The sequence below is a fragment of the Ictalurus punctatus genome, chromosome 20, assembly GCF_001660625.3.
Source record: "Ictalurus punctatus breed USDA103 chromosome 20, Coco_2.0, whole genome shotgun sequence".
In the NCBI taxonomy this organism is placed as follows: Eukaryota; Metazoa; Chordata; class Actinopteri; order Siluriformes; family Ictaluridae; genus Ictalurus; species Ictalurus punctatus.
This window is the reverse complement of record NC_030435.2, coordinates 5,659,969-5,677,726: the sequence shown is the minus strand read 5'-3', so window position 1 is coordinate 5,677,726 and position 17,758 is coordinate 5,659,969. Positions and strand designations below refer to the sequence as shown.

The 17,758-nt window shown below is 41.0% G+C and overlaps 1 protein-coding gene across 2 annotated transcripts in view; it reads left to right on the top strand.

The window, feature by feature from the left end:
• Positions 1-17,758, top strand: part of rsrc1 (arginine/serine-rich coiled-coil 1) — a 157,856-nt gene that overhangs the window by 1,632 nt on the left and 138,466 nt on the right. For both annotated transcript variants that reach the window (XM_017496124.3, XM_017496123.3), the window contains exons 2-3: positions 1,273-1,461; positions 6,041-6,184. In XM_017496124.3, coding sequence (XP_017351613.1) covers positions 1,286-1,461; positions 6,041-6,184 — 320 coding nt within the window. In that variant the 5' untranslated portion in view covers positions 1,273-1,285. The remainder of the gene's footprint in view (positions 1-1,272; positions 1,462-6,040; positions 6,185-17,758) is intronic.

The window sequence follows — 17,758 nt, the reverse complement described above, 5'->3', positions numbered from 1 at the left end:
TGTGTGTGTGTGTGTGTATATATATGTATATATATATATATATATATATATATATATATATATATATATATATATATATATACACACACACACACATATACACAGACACACACACATATACACAGACACACACACACATAAAATTTATTTTAGTTTATATTGTATATAAGTATTTATGTGTTATTTTTTTTTATGGATGCACAAAAAGCACAGAATTAAACTACAATCCTAAATGAATAATATATATTCTGGTGTGTGTGTGTGTGTTTGTGTGTATTGGGTGCTTTTCTGCTTTGGACAAACAGTTGTGTAAAGTTTTAGTCTGAAGTTTATATTTGTAACACTCAGTGTGTGGATTTTATTTTAAATAAACAAACAAAAAAAGTGTATTGAAAGTTTTCCCCGCCCCATCCGATTAATCGAAAAAATACCTGGCCAACTAATCGGTTATGAAAATAATCGTTAGTTGCAGCCCTAATATGCTACAATAACTGCAACTAAACGTTTCTGGTAACTGTTGGTCAGTCCTGCAGATTGGCTTGGAGGAATTTTAGCCCGTTCCTCAGTACAGAACAGCTTCAATTCTGGGATGTTGGTGGGTTTCCTCACTTGAACTGCTTGCTTCAGGTCCTTCCACAACATTTCTATTGGACTAAGGTCAGGACGTTGACTTGGCCATTCTAAAACATTAACTTTATTCTTCTTTAATCATTCTTTGGTAGAACGACCCGTGTGCTTAGGATTGTTCTCTTGCTGCGTGCCGCACTTACTCTTGAGATTCAGTTCACAGACAGATGTCCTGACATTTTCCTTTAGAAATCGCTGGTATAATTCAGAATTCATTGTTCCATCAATGATGGCAAGTCGTCCTGGACCAGATGCAGCAAAACAGGTCCAAACCATGATACTACCACCACCATGTTTGACAGATGAGATAAGGGTCTTGTGCTGGAATGCAGTGTTTTCCTTTCTCCAAACATAACACTTCTCATTTAAGCCAAAAAATCTATTTTGGTCTCATCCATCCACAAGACATTTTTCCCCATAGCCTTCTGGCTTGTCCACATGATCTTCAGCAAACTGCAGAGTGACCACAGTATAGCACTTACTAAAGATGAAAGAATGGAACATGGTAAATGTGTTGCATGGCGTAGCCCTTGATGGACATATGCTCAAAGCTTTAACAATTTATAGTTGGTATTCTGGCCTCGCAACATCTTAGATGGTGCATCATATCTTTTTTTTTTTTTCCTCTTTCCTGTTTCGACCCAGGCACTGAGCAGACATGGGCCGCCGCTCGTCAGACAGCGAGGACGACAGCCGCAGCCGCCGCAAAAAGAAGCACAGACGACGCTCGTCTTCGTCCTCTTCCTCCTCCAGCTCATCGGGGAGCAGAGTGACCAGCCGCAGCAAACACTCGAGCAGACGAAGCCACTCGCGCTCCAGAGACCGAGACAGGAGGTCGGTGTGGAAATAAAATGTACAATATGTACAGATTTCTAATACCTCAGATAAACAACAACCCCACAAACGCAGATCTGATTTAAAAAAATAAAATAAAATTTTACACCTCTTTGAGCTTTGTTCTCAATTTCCTTTCTCTGCTCTGCCAACTATTTACGTTATCTTCTATAGTCAGCCTCTTTTTACGGTTTTCCCTCCCCAGATCGAACATAGACGCATGGAATACTAAATACACGAGCAGTAGGGGGATAATGACATGGCTTCTCGGTTTGATACGTCTGCATATGGAAAAATACATTCAGCAGTCTGCATAATAAAGTAGGCTGTTTGTCATAAAATACAGCATATATTATGTGTGGTGTAATAAACATTTCAGCGTAATCGAGCCCGCATTCCCTCCTTGAAAGAGTAGGAGAGTCTATGGGGCTTTTAAAAAACCCACCTCTTCTAAGCATGCTGTTTTTGGATTAGCTTTAGTGTGAAAGCTTGGGGGGAAAAACACCAGTGGCTTCACTCTTTGAGGTTTGGCATTTGAGAGCGCTTTGGCATCCTGGTGAGTTTACAGTGTACCGAATCTATGGGTGCATCTCAATCAGCTCTGTAGGTCATGAATCAGTATATGGTGTACACGGGTTCGTGCACTGGTAAGGACCCTGGCTCATTAAACATTGGGACACCGATGACCCGGTTCCCTGTGACATGGTTGTAAAACGTCACCACTGGCATTTATCAACAGCAGGCAGGACCAATATCTTTTCCAGTTAGGGAACATAGTGAGCATCGATGCTTCTTGGTTTTTGCGGTGCATTGTGGGATTTTTTTAGGGACCAAACATTCCAGGGCACCGGAAGGATTTTGCAATTGAGACAGCCTTTAAAATGGCCGAGTCCCTGATCGTTGCCCTGACTTCTGACTACTTGGGTGCTGATTGAGGCGCACCCTAGATCACTCTTCTGTGCCAGTGTATAAAACTAAACGTAAACTTGAAGCAACACACACAAAACAAACTTTTTGCTGCTTTTCTTGCTTATTCAATCTAGATTAAAGAAATCACCATGGCGATGGGAAAGTCCGTATATGGTAGTGCAGAACACAAGATTCAAAAACACGTCCAAGGCTACAGAGAGCTGCGTGACTCTGATAGAACAACTAACAAACGTTAGAACGGGAAAAGCCTCGCGCTTCAGACACACCCCCTTGAAAGGTTTGACTAATGTTTAATTCGCGGTCTTTTATTTCGTGCCATTATTAAGTTTCAGTTATTGTATCGTATCGAGTTTTAGGTATCGCGACAGACCTACCAGACACTGATTTCACGATTCACTATACCTGCCAGACACTATTTCACCTACCAGACACTGATTTCACGATTCACTATACCTACCAGACACTATTTCACCTACCAGACACTGATTTCACGATTCACTATACCTACCAGACACTGATTTCACGATTCACTATACCTGCCAGACACTATTTTACCTACCAGACACTGATTTCACGATTCACTATACCTACCAGACACTGTTTCATCTACCAGACACTGATTTCACGATTCACTATACCTGCCAGACACTATTTCACCTACCAGACACTGATTTCACGATTCACTATACCTACCAGACACTGTTTCATCTACCAGACACTGATTTCATGATTCACTATACCTACCAGACACTATTTCACCTACCAGACACTGATTTCACGATTCAAGTACTGACACTTTAAATGGTTAACAATGTGCACACCTCTGGCTGAAACCCAAGTGTTCTAGTGATTCTTCTGTGCTGGATGACATCAGCTACAAGTTCTGTTCAATGTTCACTACACGATAACCACTTTTGTTGGACGATATATTGTCTCAGAAATAATTGCGATAAACGATATTATTGCAATTTTAAGACCATTTTATTCCACTGCTATAATGATAATATAATAACAGAATAATGCAAGTACACCCTTTCAAAGTGCAAAGAACTTTTAATTCTTAAGAATATTCAGACACTGGAATTGGTATGGCGAAAAATGTTTTGTTTAATTTCCTCTGGCAAAAATATCCTTTAAATTTAGTCAGTTTTTGGTCGTCATATTTATTCATTTTAGTCAATTAGACTCGGACTAAAATATCATCGAATATTAGTTAACGGCGTTTTATTTGATGAGAGAATGCAAAAATGAAAGCGAATATTCTCACATTTTATATATTAACTTCAACATGGATCAACAAAAACATGTGAAAACTGCCCTTGTGAAAACCTGATCTCCTGAAATAATAACATTAGCATGAGTACTCTACTGTAGTACACTAGAGTGAACTCTTTATGCTTTAGTTATTAATTGTCCGTGTTTTAGTGCGTCGTTACGGAAAGAGCGACTTACCGTTCTACCGAGCGCCGTACTTAAGTTCAACTTCACTTGTGCATTCGCGGCGTCATTTTGTGCAGAAGCGAGTTGTAATATTAGATTTAAGTTGTGTAAATGTCTAATTAATCTCATGTGTATATGATGCGTCAGGGTGAGTTAATTAACCCGCTAGTAAAGCGCTTCAGTTTACCGCTGTTCAGCTCGTACGGCTTAAGAGACTCAATCCTCGACATTATTGACTACGACTGGATTATTTGAAACACTAGAACCAGTTTTTCTAGATTTTTATTCTTCAAAAAACATTTAATTACATTGTTAATACCTTGCGTCATTTTTTTCAACATTATGTTTTAATTAAAATCGGTGCTAGTGCTTGCTGCACATCTTAAATTGGAATGCACTCAGTTTTTACATTGGAATGTGCATTTTTTTTATTTATTTATTTTTAAATCTTACATCCGACAAACATTCGAGGTTCAGACAACAGGCCAGAAGCAGCGCGAATGACTGACTAAAATGTTGGTGACGTTCATTCTTATGTAAACACAACGGTCAGCAAAAATGATCGAGGTCACGTGCGTATATCGTACGATAAGTCGATAACGTAACGATCGCGACAGGCCTAATGTTTATGCTGGTGGTGCATGAAGTAGCAGCCAATCGAAACGGGAAAATCCAATACAGTCCATACAAAATCTTCTACAGTCTCTGTTATTGTCTCTCTGAGGGAAGGCATTAAGATCTCAGCATCTGCCCCAGTGTAATCGTTCAATTCTTACATTACAGCTGTAACTGCTGGGTGTGCGAGTGTTCCCATCGCACCGGTCTTCATCTTCCACAGGACCTCATATCAAATGGAACAACTCTAATAGAAAAACGAAAAGAACAGCAGCGTGTCACGCGACCCCCTCCTCTCCCCACAGACGCATTCATACACTTTGACTCTTCGAGGGAGTCTCTTAGTGCCGTCTGTCTCGCTTCAATTATTCATGCCATTTGGTCAGTGTGCATTATACGTGATGGGGAAACAGTTGCTGTCTCCGAAACAAATAGTCGGGTTGGAGAGGACAGAAGGGATTTGGTTAGATAATGTGAGGGCTGGAACTGGAAAGGACGGTGCTCGTGTTCTCTGGGAAGGATGTCATGCTTGGTATTTAAAAATAAAAATAAAAACGTTTTGGGCCTGTTAATAATTATATTGAAACGCATATTTACTTATAGGAATGTGTTGATCTGTATGTTGATGAGAGGAAGATTAGAGCATGCCATATAGGCACTGTAATGCAGGGCTGGTTTGTCAGTACCGCAAGTCTGATATAATAAGGTTTGTATTATTTGTAGTGGTTTTCTTTCCTTTTCTTACTCTTCCATCCTCCTCAGTCATTCCTGTCTATTTTCGCTTTACATAGATGCAAGCAATAGGGAAAGAATATACATTTAATAGTGAATATTACTCGAACTTTCTGGACGATCGCCACTTTCTCACACACACACACACACACACACACACTAGCTGTCCGCGCAGGCTCTGAGCGCAGGTTTAAAAACAGAATGAACTTCCTCGCTAGTGGAGATGAAACGCACCGTTCCAGCCCTAGACGTTTTTTCCCGTCCAAAATCTGCCTGTTTTGTGACTTACTGCGAGACGCCGTACAAGTACGGAAGCTTGCTGAATGTGGTAAGGCATTTAATTAGTGGAACTTGGCGAATGATATATATCTAATCGAATAAACATTTAGGAACGTTTCTGTTTAGGCTGTGAGTAGACTGAGAGAATCAGTAGCACACGTTGAATAGCGGAAGCTGGAGGAGACTGAAAGAGTAAGTGAGCGAGTTCATTAGTTGAAATAATGGAGAATAATGGAGTCGTGTATGTGTTTGTGGGAGGATGGGGGGGGGGGGGGTGTAGCTCGTCTATAGGAGTGATGTCAGCTTTTCTAAACCCAGCACGGTGAGTCATTCCAGTTGATGGGTTCTGATTATCAATAAGAGATTTTATTTCTGTTTTATGCGCATGCTTTAATTCTAAACTATGACTCCATACAATAAGGCGGCATTATCGATTTTACACAACTTTTCTACATATTCTCTATAGCAGCGCATTTCGGGTCTGTACGCAGGTCAAGGATTACAAAACGACTGGACAGTTAGAGAAGTGGTAACGCTCTGATTGTGTGTGTATTGTGTGTTGTATGTTTTGCTGCCACTCCAGGCGCAGGCATCGCTCCAGCAGCAGCTCCTCAAGAGGCTCCAGCCACAGGAAGAGAAGCCGCAGCACTGAGAGGAGGCGGAGTCGAAGCGCAGATAGGGGGCGGAGCCACAGATCACGCCGCTCTCGCTCCCGCAGTCGGAGGAGGTGAGGAGAAATGTTTCTTTGCTCAGTGTGGTATAAAATATACACTCACCAGCCACTTAAATAGGAACACCTGTACCTTGTAAGATTGTCCAGTCTATTTTTTTTTAATTTTTTTTTTTTTTTAAATTTTTTCTTCAATTGTCCAATTTTGGCGAACCTGCGCTTCAGATCCCTGTTCCCGACTGACGGGAGTGAAACCCGTCATGGGCTTCTGGCGATACAACCCATCAACTTCAAGGTTTGACATGCTGGGCGTTCTGAGATGCTTTTCTGCTCACCACGGTCGTAAAGAGTGGTTATTTGAGTTACTATAGCCGTCCTGTCAGCTCTGACCATTCTCCTCTCCTCATCAACAAGGCGTTTCCACCCGCAGAGCTGCTGCTCACTGGATGGATGTTTTTTCCGTTTTCACACCATTCTGTGGAAACCCTAGAGACTGTTGTGTGTGTGAACATTCTTATGCGCAACAGTTTCTGAAATACAAACCAGCACATCTGGCTCCAGCACTCACAGATAATATTTTTTTCCCTATTCCGATGTTTTTCTGTGAGCGTTGACTGAAGCCCTTGACCTGTATCTGCATGATTTTATGAATTGCACTGCTGCAACACGATTGGCTGTTTGGATAACTGCATGAATGTGCAGGTGCTCGCATTACAGTGGCAGGTGATTTCAGACATTAGTAGCTGAATAACATTTCAATGACAGAATGAAGGTTCTGTGTTATTCTGAAGGTTGTAAGGCTCAATTAAAAAAAAAAAAGTTTAATACTACTATACTCTAATAATACTTTAATATTATCATTTGTTCTTTGGTTTCTACAGCTGTTCAGCATTTTTTTCTGAAAAGTAAATGAAGAATTAATTTAAGGAATAAAACAATGGCGGGGGGGGGGGGGGGGGGGGGGGCCTTTCTGACTGTTACAAAGCACTGACATAGGAGACTCCTTCCAAAAAAGTTTAATACATGTTAAAATACTGAATAAACATCTCCTCACAGAAAACGTCACCATAAGAATAATATACAATAGTTATTTATTTAATTCTGTGTACTTGGAGTGTGTTATTACTGTAAAAATAACATATTAATCAACACCTTCTAAACAGTCAGAATAAAGTCAGTTAATCTTTAAATATGATGTGAAATATGAAAAAAAAAAGCAACAAGCGCTAACCCATGAGTCATAAAAGCACAAACATGCAGTCTAAAAATCTGCATAATTTTTTTTTTTCTTTGCTCGGTTTCAAAGATGGTAGGAGATGTCAAGAAATATTTTTGTTAGGCCAATATGAGAGTTTTATTTCAGTGAAAAAAAACAACAACAAACCCAGCAGACCTGTGAGTTTTTAATTTAAAAAGGAAAAAAAGAAAAGAAGCTAAGCTGCACCCCATGTAAAAGCTTACTTCCCCCTCAAGTCTCTCTCATTTATACTTGTGCAGAATGACTGCTCAGCTAATTAGCTTGTGACAGCCTGCCATTAAAGACCTTCTGTTTTCGGAGCCACTTGCTTTTCTCGCCAGCTGCCGGTCCTCTGCACGTGCTCGCTCCCAATAAATACAGCAGTTATTAGTGCACGTTATGATTATTTCATTAATTAAGCACAGGCCCAAGCACCCTCGGGTCAAAGCGCTTTTTCCTGTCCTTGTGGCCCTTTAGAGTGAAGAAGACAAAGGGGGCACTTAGGTTGATTAATTAATGCAATTAAAACAATTATCTATTCACTGTTTATTGAAATGGTCGCATTCCACTTCATGTACACACACACACACACACACACACACACAGACTGTAGAGACTGTGTTCTTGTGTTAGAAAGCAAATGATTTCATTACCATTACAAATGTAGGTAAAGAGCTTGAGTAGAATTTGGTGGTTAAAATGTTTAGGAGATAATAGCGTAGCTTTTGTGCATCTGTAGGAGATGGAGAAATTTCTCTCGCACACAGAAAAGGATTTAATCATGAGCAGGTGCACAGTGAAGCACTTGGATGTTTAGTAGTTGATCAAATTGGTGTTAATCAAATTAAGTGAATGGGTTAATTTTTTTTTTTTAACACCATTATCTGGTTACACCAGATGCAGCCTTTCAGCCAAGGCATTATGTCTAAAGTTTTGCTTACTTAGTTTTGCACCGCAGCTAGCGAGGCTAATGTAGCTAACAGCTAATGAAACTCCCAAGTCTTCATACATCATTAAGCTGCTCAACTTTGTATTTATGGTGACAATCTTATCGAACAGCAGTGATAATCTGTATTCCAACATTTTTGCGTACACAAAGTAGAACTACATTATTGTTTCCATCACTTCAAGCTGGCCAGTACTTTTCAGTCTTCAAACTTTAGGAGGCGGAGCCTGGGGGCCGAACAGTACCAGTTTGCATTAAGGTAAATACGTGATTCCGAATGTCCGAACACGGCTACCACCTAGCATGAAAGTGAAGACTTGCAGTGTGCTAAACCACATTGGTTTTGTGACGTGAGAAGAGGACGTAGTTTAAGGCAAATATTTCTGGAAGACATTTTGGGTGCGTTAGATATCTGTTGCTTGTTGGCAAAATTAACAATGTAGTTCCGGCTCCAACTTTTACCGTTGAGACACTTGAAAAATACTGTCAGTTTTTTTTTTCCAGCTAAAGCAGCCATCAGACCAAATGCAAATAAAATACACCCAGTGGAAAAGACTATTCACTGAAGGGGAAAGGACGAGGGATGTGAAGGGCACCTGTGTTTAAGATCGTCACTATATATCTCGAGTCAGCACAAAACATTTTGGATTCCCTAACATTAGTTTTCTAGCACAAAATCAAACGTTACAGAGAAATGTTTGTATGTCATTAAAGAAAGCAGCATATGATGTAAGGGACCACTTTTCAGACAAAAAACATAACGAAGGTTGCAGGATTTTGCTGAAAAAATAAGAAGCGAATGCGACAGTCAAAGTCTCCAGAAGAACCGATTCTGGTTCTGCACGATGCTCAGTAAAACTTCCAGCTCATTTCCTTATCAAACTGCAGGAAGTGAGACTTTCTGAGACTACTCTAGACTGCATACCTATCACTTTATATACTTACTTACAGTAATATGGAGTTACTTCACTTCACATCTCTACTGTTCTGGGAAGAAATTCCACTTGTTTTTGGACTGTGGCTGTGCAGATTTGTGCTCATTCAGTCACAAGAGCACATGTGGTTGGACACTGATTTCCAGCAGCAAGGCCTTTTGTGAAGTTGGTGTTCCAGTTCATCCCAAAAATGTTCAGTGGGGTTGATGTCAGGGCTCAGTCGAGTTCTTCCACTCCAACCTTGGCAAACCATGTGTTCATGGAGCTCACTTTGTGCAAGGGGCATTGTCATGCTGGAACAGGTTTGGACCTCTTGGTTCCAGTGAAGGGAAATTGTAATGTTACAGCATACAAAGACATCCTACACAATTGTGTGTCTCCAATTTTGTGGCAAAAGTTTGTGGAAGAAGTACATATGGGTGTGTCGTCCATATAGACATGTGATGTGTCCCATATGACGTACTATACACCGTGCACTTACACTATGCACTATGTGTCTAGTGTATGAATTTTAGAAGTGTAGTACCCATCTCAAATGGAACTCTTAACAGTTTTTTACTAATCGGAAATATAAACCAAACGTCAAATGACGTCAAACGCGCATAATGTTACGCCGCTAGCTTCAGCAGAAGTCAACGAAAAAGAATTTCTTCAGTTTACTGTTGTCAGTGTTAGATTTTATGCCCAGCATGACCTTTTTTTAATTGTGAGCAAATTTGAGCCAGTCAGCACCTGGTAGCCCCTCCTCTCAGCGTCAGTGCCTGGTAGCCCCTCCTCTCTTCCACTACATGAGCAAAGCTGTGACCGTTGAGTACATGAAGTGTCCAACATTGCACACTTAGTTTTTTTCAGAATAAGTGCATCATCCGCGTACTTTAAGTGCACTTCTTCTTGTTGGAATTTTCAGTGTGAACACAATACTTCTACTTAGACTATTTATACTACAAATTGGCATAGAATAGTGCATATGTAAGCGATTTGAGACGCACCTATAGACTTATGTTCATTTTGTATAAAGGAATTGTATAAAGGATGCTTATAGAGTCAGCCAGTTGCTTGTAAAGCCAAACATTTCTGCAGTTAAATATCAGTTCAACCAATTCCTATTTTGACATAATTTATACTGTCCCTTCTACCAATATACGCTACAGTTTTTGTGGTAAAATACATGCTTCCCTCCTACTTGGGTAAGGAGGAAATTCACATTTCCTTTATGTGATTAGTCCAGCAGGATGCATTATTGTAATAAGATTTGAAGAATGAGAAGTAGGCAGAAAAGTGGCAACAAATTGCACAGGCAACATGCACTATAAATGGCTGGTGCTTTATTGCATTTATAAAGTTATATTTTAAAGATTCTTTGTGTAACGATCCTCGGTGTTCAGTCGATGCGAAACTTTGATTTTAAGGAACGCCTTTTAAAATCGTACATGTACTAGCTTTAAGTATCTATATAACAGTGCACAGACAGCAGTTGTCTTTGAGATTCTATCACGTTTTATTCCATACGACACTGCTATCATGCTTCAAAATCTCAGGTTTTAAAATGCGATTAAAATCCACCGAGCATATTTATTTAGGGGGGAAAAAAAATATCTGAAAATTCAGACCTATTGTTACATCTCGATGTAAGTGTGGACTGCAGTAGAAGTTAGGAAGGTGTGATTGGGTGTTTGTGAGCTAAGCTAAGTGGAACAGGTTGCCCCGGTCCAAGCAGCTATCCGTCACTGTCACGTTAAAACAGTTTGGGTCGACTTATGGAGTCGGGGACGTAGCACCCTGATAAATCAGGGGCGGATTGAGTGGACAGCTCACTATGATTGATATACTGACAGGATATGAGCAAGCGCCATGTGAGATCTAAAATATGAGAGAAAGAGAGATGGGGCGGTGGGAACTAACCATGGAGTGCATATTATTCATACGAATAAGAATAATAACTGCAGCGTGGAGCTATTGCTGGTGAGAAGATTAGGGCAGTTTGGGAGCAAATATTGCTTTCCCTTTATGTGTAAATAATAAATAAATAAAAACCCGAAATTAGAATAATGCTCTATTATGGGCTGTAGTTTTTATTTTTTTTTCCCCCCTGTTCATATCGGAAAATGAGATGAACAGAAGGGACGCCCGTAGAGACTTGCAGTCTTTTCCTCGCCGACACGCATGACAGACGAGAGTAGCTCGAGTAGCTGATAACCCATTAGACATTAATGTTTATTCCCTTTGATCAAACCAGGCAGTTCATGCGGCGTGGATGCCGCTGCAAAGAAGCAATTGCTCAATATGTCTGTGTGCAGAGGGTCTGCAACCTCTTTATCATTGCAAATACAGATAAATTTTATCCAATCACGCTTTATACGCTTATGGTTTTAGGAGAAAAAAAAACGGCGGATATTAGGAAAAGATTTCTTGCCTGTCGCTGTGCTCAGGTTGGCTTTGGAATGAAAGTTTGTCGCTTAAGAAGTACTCGATGAGATTTTAATTTTTTTTATTTTTTATTGTGGTTAACTGTTTTAGATGTCACTCTTTTTTTAACAATTAGGCACGCCGAGGTTAAGAGGTTAGATGCGGCCGACCGCAGCGTGGTCTGACCTCAAATAAAAGTCACCACAGTGAAAGTGATCAATATTTCATTACTCGCTGTTCTTGTTGGATTAGAGCAGCGGGAGATGACGACACGGCTTCCTCTCTGTGGATGTGAGGCCCAGAGTGCAGGACACGTTATGCAGCTTGGTTGTTCTTTAGCAGGACAGGATCAAGAACCCAGAAGGTGATCGTGAAAGCTTTAAAGCTGTACATGTATGTAGTGACTTTCCTGCTGCTCGTTCATTAAAGCGACATCGTTGCTAAGAACGGGACGATGAGGAGGACGCAAAGGGGAATGGACAGATGGGTTCATGCAGTTGGCATCTGTACGTGACTTGAGAGACCTTTCGGGGTACTCGTGAACCATGAGGTTGTTGATATGGGAATTAAAAGATAATAATAATAATTAAAAAATGCAATAAAATAAAAAACAGCTGGATGCTCAACCCTACACATGCTCTCTTAAGCTTTTTGTTTCAGTCATTCATTCATTTAAATTCATTTATTTCATTCGTTGATTTTTTTTTTTTCCCTGCACAATTTATAAAATCAAAATGTTTTAAAATTATATATTATTTTTTTAATTGTAATTTTATGTTTATTTAATTTATTCATACTTTATAAAGGGGAAACGCGAACGTTAAGGTTTTTCCAGACTCTCACCAAACGCTTTTGCAGCACGTAACTGTTGCTCCGTGTCTGCAGACGTAGAACATTTTTTTAATTTTTGTTCATAGGTCTCCGAGGTGACGTCAAGACACTGATCTGGAGAATAACCGTCCCGTGAAAACAGTAGCCTGTAACTGTGTTTTTATTAATTGCAATATTTGTAATGACTAGGTTATACCACAGCGATGTCGAATTCTCAGCTCCGATAGGTCAGAATATTTCCGGCTCATGTTAACGCGCTCGTTCTAATACGTTACCGTTTCTGTAGTAACAGCTCGCGCAGGAACTCGTATGGTGGACGCGCCACATGTATAGATTTTAAAACCTGAGCCATCGTTGAAATGGCGGATTATTTTGTGAGAGTTTATGGAAGGAGTCTCCAATGTCAGTTTTTATCTTATTAACTTTAAGAGAGAGAAAAACAACACGAGGCAGGGAAGGCACGACTGTTTATAGCTATTATGACACTCGTGATGACAAGAACTAACTTGTTACGCAGTTGTTCCACAACATTAGATGTAACTTCAAATGGAGAAGAAGTGTATGCGTTTTTTCAATGAATAAATTAGTGTTGGCAAATTCCTGTGGTGTTTTATGACTAAAACACTTCAGGACATGGTGCTATTGGAAAATAATTAAATTCAGGGTGGTAGTAGTAACTCTGCTCCATGCCAGACCGCATCACACCAGCCTCTCGTTGATTATTTTATATAACCACGCCCTGTTGTTATTTTCTCTCTTTAGTACCAGAGATTTTTCCACCCATGCACTTTTGGGGATTAGAATGGAGGTCAGGACCTCCTTCTAACCCCTAATCTCCTCTCTAGATAGGACTCTATCCCTCTCCTCTCTCTCTCTCTCTCTCACACACACACATACACACACACACCAACATGATTGACTTGTAAATCGTTGATTCAAGCTGAAGCCTCACTCGCTTTTGGCAGGGCGTGTGTTCTTTATTTAATCAAAATCAACATGCTTACACTAGCCCAGATCTGAGAGGCCATGCTTTCCTTTTTCTTTCCTTTTTTTGTTGTTGTTGTTCCTCCATCGGTTTCTCTTAGTCTTCTTTATTCCATCCTTACATCCAGAGTGCATGCCGTCTTTTTTTATTTTTTATTTATATCCCCCCCTCACTAGAGGCTAGACAAACGCTGCTGGCCTTTGTTGTCAGAAACCTTTATTTACCAAAGAGGAGAGTAAGTGAGTGACACGGCAGAGGCCTTTTATCCCCGGCTAGCCGCCAGCGCAGCTCCCTCCGCCTGCCAAAAGAAGCCCCTCTGGCCCACGTGCACCCTCCTCCACTCTCCTCCACGCTTTCTCTCCGCCCGACACATCCAGTTACAAGTCCGCTCCCCTGGGTGAGGGAGAGCTAGCTGCTCTGCCTCACATTGGGTTCACTCAAACAGTGACTCTAACCCTAAGCACAGTCCTACATATATAAATATTTGTTGCATTCATCCCGTAATGACCCATTTTCCATTTTTACAACGCTGAGAACATTCTTCTGAAACTTTCTGTACTCGGCTCAGTTTCTGTTCTGAATTTGAAAAATCTAATTTTTATTATCATGTTCGGTAAGAAGGTGCGCTTGGGTGGTCTTTGTAAATACGAAACAATAAAAGGTGATTTATAGTCACGTTCCCTTTTACGTGATATTTTTTCCGGGAAGTGGTGGACCAGCGGATAAGGTTCTTCCACCACTCGAGCAAGTCTTTAACCCGTAACTGTTCACCTCGCTTTAAGTCGCTTAAGGATAAAAATCATCAGCCCATAATGTAATGAATAAACGTAAATGTAATTTGTACTCGCATCTGCCTTGAGCAAGCATGCGAAGGTGTTTTTATGTCTCTCTATTTTCATATCTCAGTATTGTTTACAGTGGCCGGGGGATATAATAATTGGGATGAAAATAAGATGCATTAGGTAATTTAAAATGCATTATACAATTGTATTGCTATGAAATGGAACAGATCGCCTAGCTAGTGAACAGAACTGTATTACACAAATTGGTTTTATTACAGGAACACAATATATATTATTCAGACTGAAAACGCGCACACACACACACACACACACACACACACACACGCATATACACGCACTTTACCATATGCACATCCGTCCTCCTCCGTGTGAGCCGAGCACAGATTAATTCGTTACTCGGATTCCTGTGTTTTTCCCCGTGCCAGACTCAAAGAGCCATTTTGCGCTTCGATTACCCTCCCTCGTATCTCGGACCCCGTGTCAGTCACGCAGGGATGAAGGATCTTTTGTTCACCAAACACATAAATATGGAATGAATAAATATTGTAATTTGTAAACACTGATACCCCGAGGCCAGGTGAACGTGGTCTGACTTTGTGCGTCTTTTGCATTTAAAGAGCAGGGACCTCAAAAGGAAGCTGGAAGAACATCAGTGCGAATCAGGCGGCCGACTGGTCAAAGGTCAGCGCAGTGATCTTTATTCAGGAAGCAAGCTTGTTGCCCCTATAGTTGCTCATTAGCCACTGGACAGTGATTCAGAGTAAATATTAAGGCCTGTGGTTTTTACCTTGACCTTTCTTGCTATGGAGGAATGTGCTAGGATTCCTCATTATGCTCTATTTCTGCTATAGTTGTGACTCTCCAGTGTCTGTGTGTGTGTGTCTCTCTCTCTCTCTCTCTCTCTCTCTCTCTCAATGTTTGTAAGTGACGAGACAGATTTACTAAGCATTTTAAATGATGTTCCCCTCTTTTGGGGCCATGTGAGCGTCCAGTAAGGTCCGGGAACAAAACACGCTTCGTCTGTTTTTAATCCCGTTCAAAGCAACGTTGGTCACGCGTCCCTTTTTTTTTTTTTTTTTTTTTTTTTTTTTTTTTTTTTTTTTAAACGTTTGCTTTTGGAATAGAAAATGAATTTCTCCCCATCGGACTTCTATCCTAATTTCATCTCTTCTTGAAGTTCTTCGAAATTGGGTTTTTAAATGCCAATTAGGAGGTTGAATGTAGCGAAATGAAAGCACCAGCGCTAGCAGAACGGCGTCACCTTCTGGCTGCTCGGGCTTCTGAGAGAAGAGCACGCCGAACCTTTTGGCTCCGAGCGCCGCTTTGAGAAAAAATATCCTGCCTAATGAACACATTAATTAGAACCATAACTATTTATAAGATGATAATTAGAAACGAAGCGAGGTAAACTGGGCCCTTCCTGCAATTAATGGCGGATTAATTACGACCGGTAATGAAGTGGAGGTTTGAAACGCATTAAGGTGAAGTACAGAGGAGCGTTGCGGCTTTGTGATCACTGGCGTAATTATTCCGCCGGCCATTTGAGCCCTCCTCCACCACCCCCCTCCCCACCCCACGCTCGCTCAGCGCCGGCTAATCAGCATCGTTGCACCATTACATATGCACTTAAAAGGACTTGCCAGCGCAATGACTGCCTAATTATTTCTAATTGGCAGACCCAAGCGTGGTCGCCGTGAAAGGAGGAAAGAGATCCGGTGCTCAGAGACAGAAGTGACCCGAGGTCTGGCTTGGACTTGTGTATCTGTTGCATGGAAACACCCCACTGACCCCTTATAAAGGTCACTTGCCTGAAGTATTTGGATAAAAAATAAAAAATCCAAGCTTTTTGCTATCTCTTGCTTTAATTAATGTTAATTGCCTCACAGTGAGGATATCCTTCCAGATCCGTGTGATTTGACGAGACTGATCGCATGCCCACGATTGAGAAATCACATTTATCCGGTTCTCTCAAGCAGGCCCAGACTTCAGCGAGCGATCCGAGTAGTTTCTCCTTCAGCTTGAAAACATATTCTGAACAATAGAAGCAAATCATTTATCTCGTACCGATTCGAAAGCATCGCCATCAGTTCTCGAGTCCTGGGCAAGTCGGACGTCTGCGTGGAGCGCTCGGAGCGTCGCAGAAAATCCCTTTTCCCCGGTAGAAGTTGCTGATGCTCAACTCTAAGCAGAGCCATGTGTCAGAGCGTGTACGAGAGACACCATCATCTCCCCCAACAGCACTGGAGCAAATTGTACCGTAATTAAATCCAACGGTGCACTTGTCTCTCCCTCCGCTGTTCTGACAGCACCAATATGGTTCCAGTTACCAGTGTAATATTTAGGTGTAACAAAAAAGCAAGAGTGAGAGGAAACACTAATAAAAGAGAAATCTGGATTATGTGCTTCTTGACTGAAATCATGACACCCGCTGGAAAGTAATGAAACACTTCCCCCCCCACTCTTGATATTGGCGAGTCCTTTTTTATTTCCTGCCTTGTCAAGCTTGCGGGGGAAACTTCTGGCTGATTTCGGATGAAGCCGGGAAACATATGAGCTGCCAGCTGCACGCGGCGCGTGTGATTGGTGGAGGAAGAGATGAAGCAACAGTGCCAAATCAGCAGGTTTCTACTAGCGTCGTGGTTTCTGACCTGGTGATGAACGCTCGTGCTATTTCATGCTTTCATCTGAGGACTTGCTAGACTTTTGTCATGTAATCCTGAGCACCCATAGCTTTCTTCATCATCATGGAGATGATTGACCCGTAACTCAAAGTGCAGCGCAGAGGCGAGGAAGAGTCTGCTAAATGCGTGTCTGGAAAAGTGATCGTGGGACCTGGGTTCGAATCCGGTGCCGCTTGAAATTCGTGAAATGGTTTGTAAAGCCTTGTAGTTTTAGTTCAGGTTCTGAACGACGTATGACGGTGCAGATATGCAGACCAGACACGCATCTTGCTTTGGAACTCTGAGCATGCTGTTATGAGTTATTAATAAATAAATAAATAAACACCAAATGAGCAGGTCTTATTTATTTATTTATTTATTTATTTATGGTGCTTCCCAATAAAAATGCCAGATGAAGTAATCGGGATGTGAATGTGAGATGATTGACAGTCGCACAGGTGTTTTGAACTCTTCAATATTAACTGACCCTGCTGGTAGCCCCGCCCCCTTCCTCAATCTCACATCAATCGCTCGTCTCGATTTTGAAGGGTGTGGGCGTCACTTTCTGTAGTTAAATGGAGACTGGTTGAGTTCATCAATGTGAAAAAAAAATCTGTCAGTGTATGCTCAACCTTGCTAGCATGAGACAAGGAAAATACTTAACCTCAATTTATCTATATTATTCAGTCCATACAGGATTTCACTGAGGTGTTTGTGGTTTTTTTTTTTTTTTTTTTTTGCTGGTGTTTGCAGCCAAAAATGCTTGATTTTGTTGCGGCTTTTTAAAAAATTTGTGATGCTATTTGCAGAGGGTTTATTTATTTATTT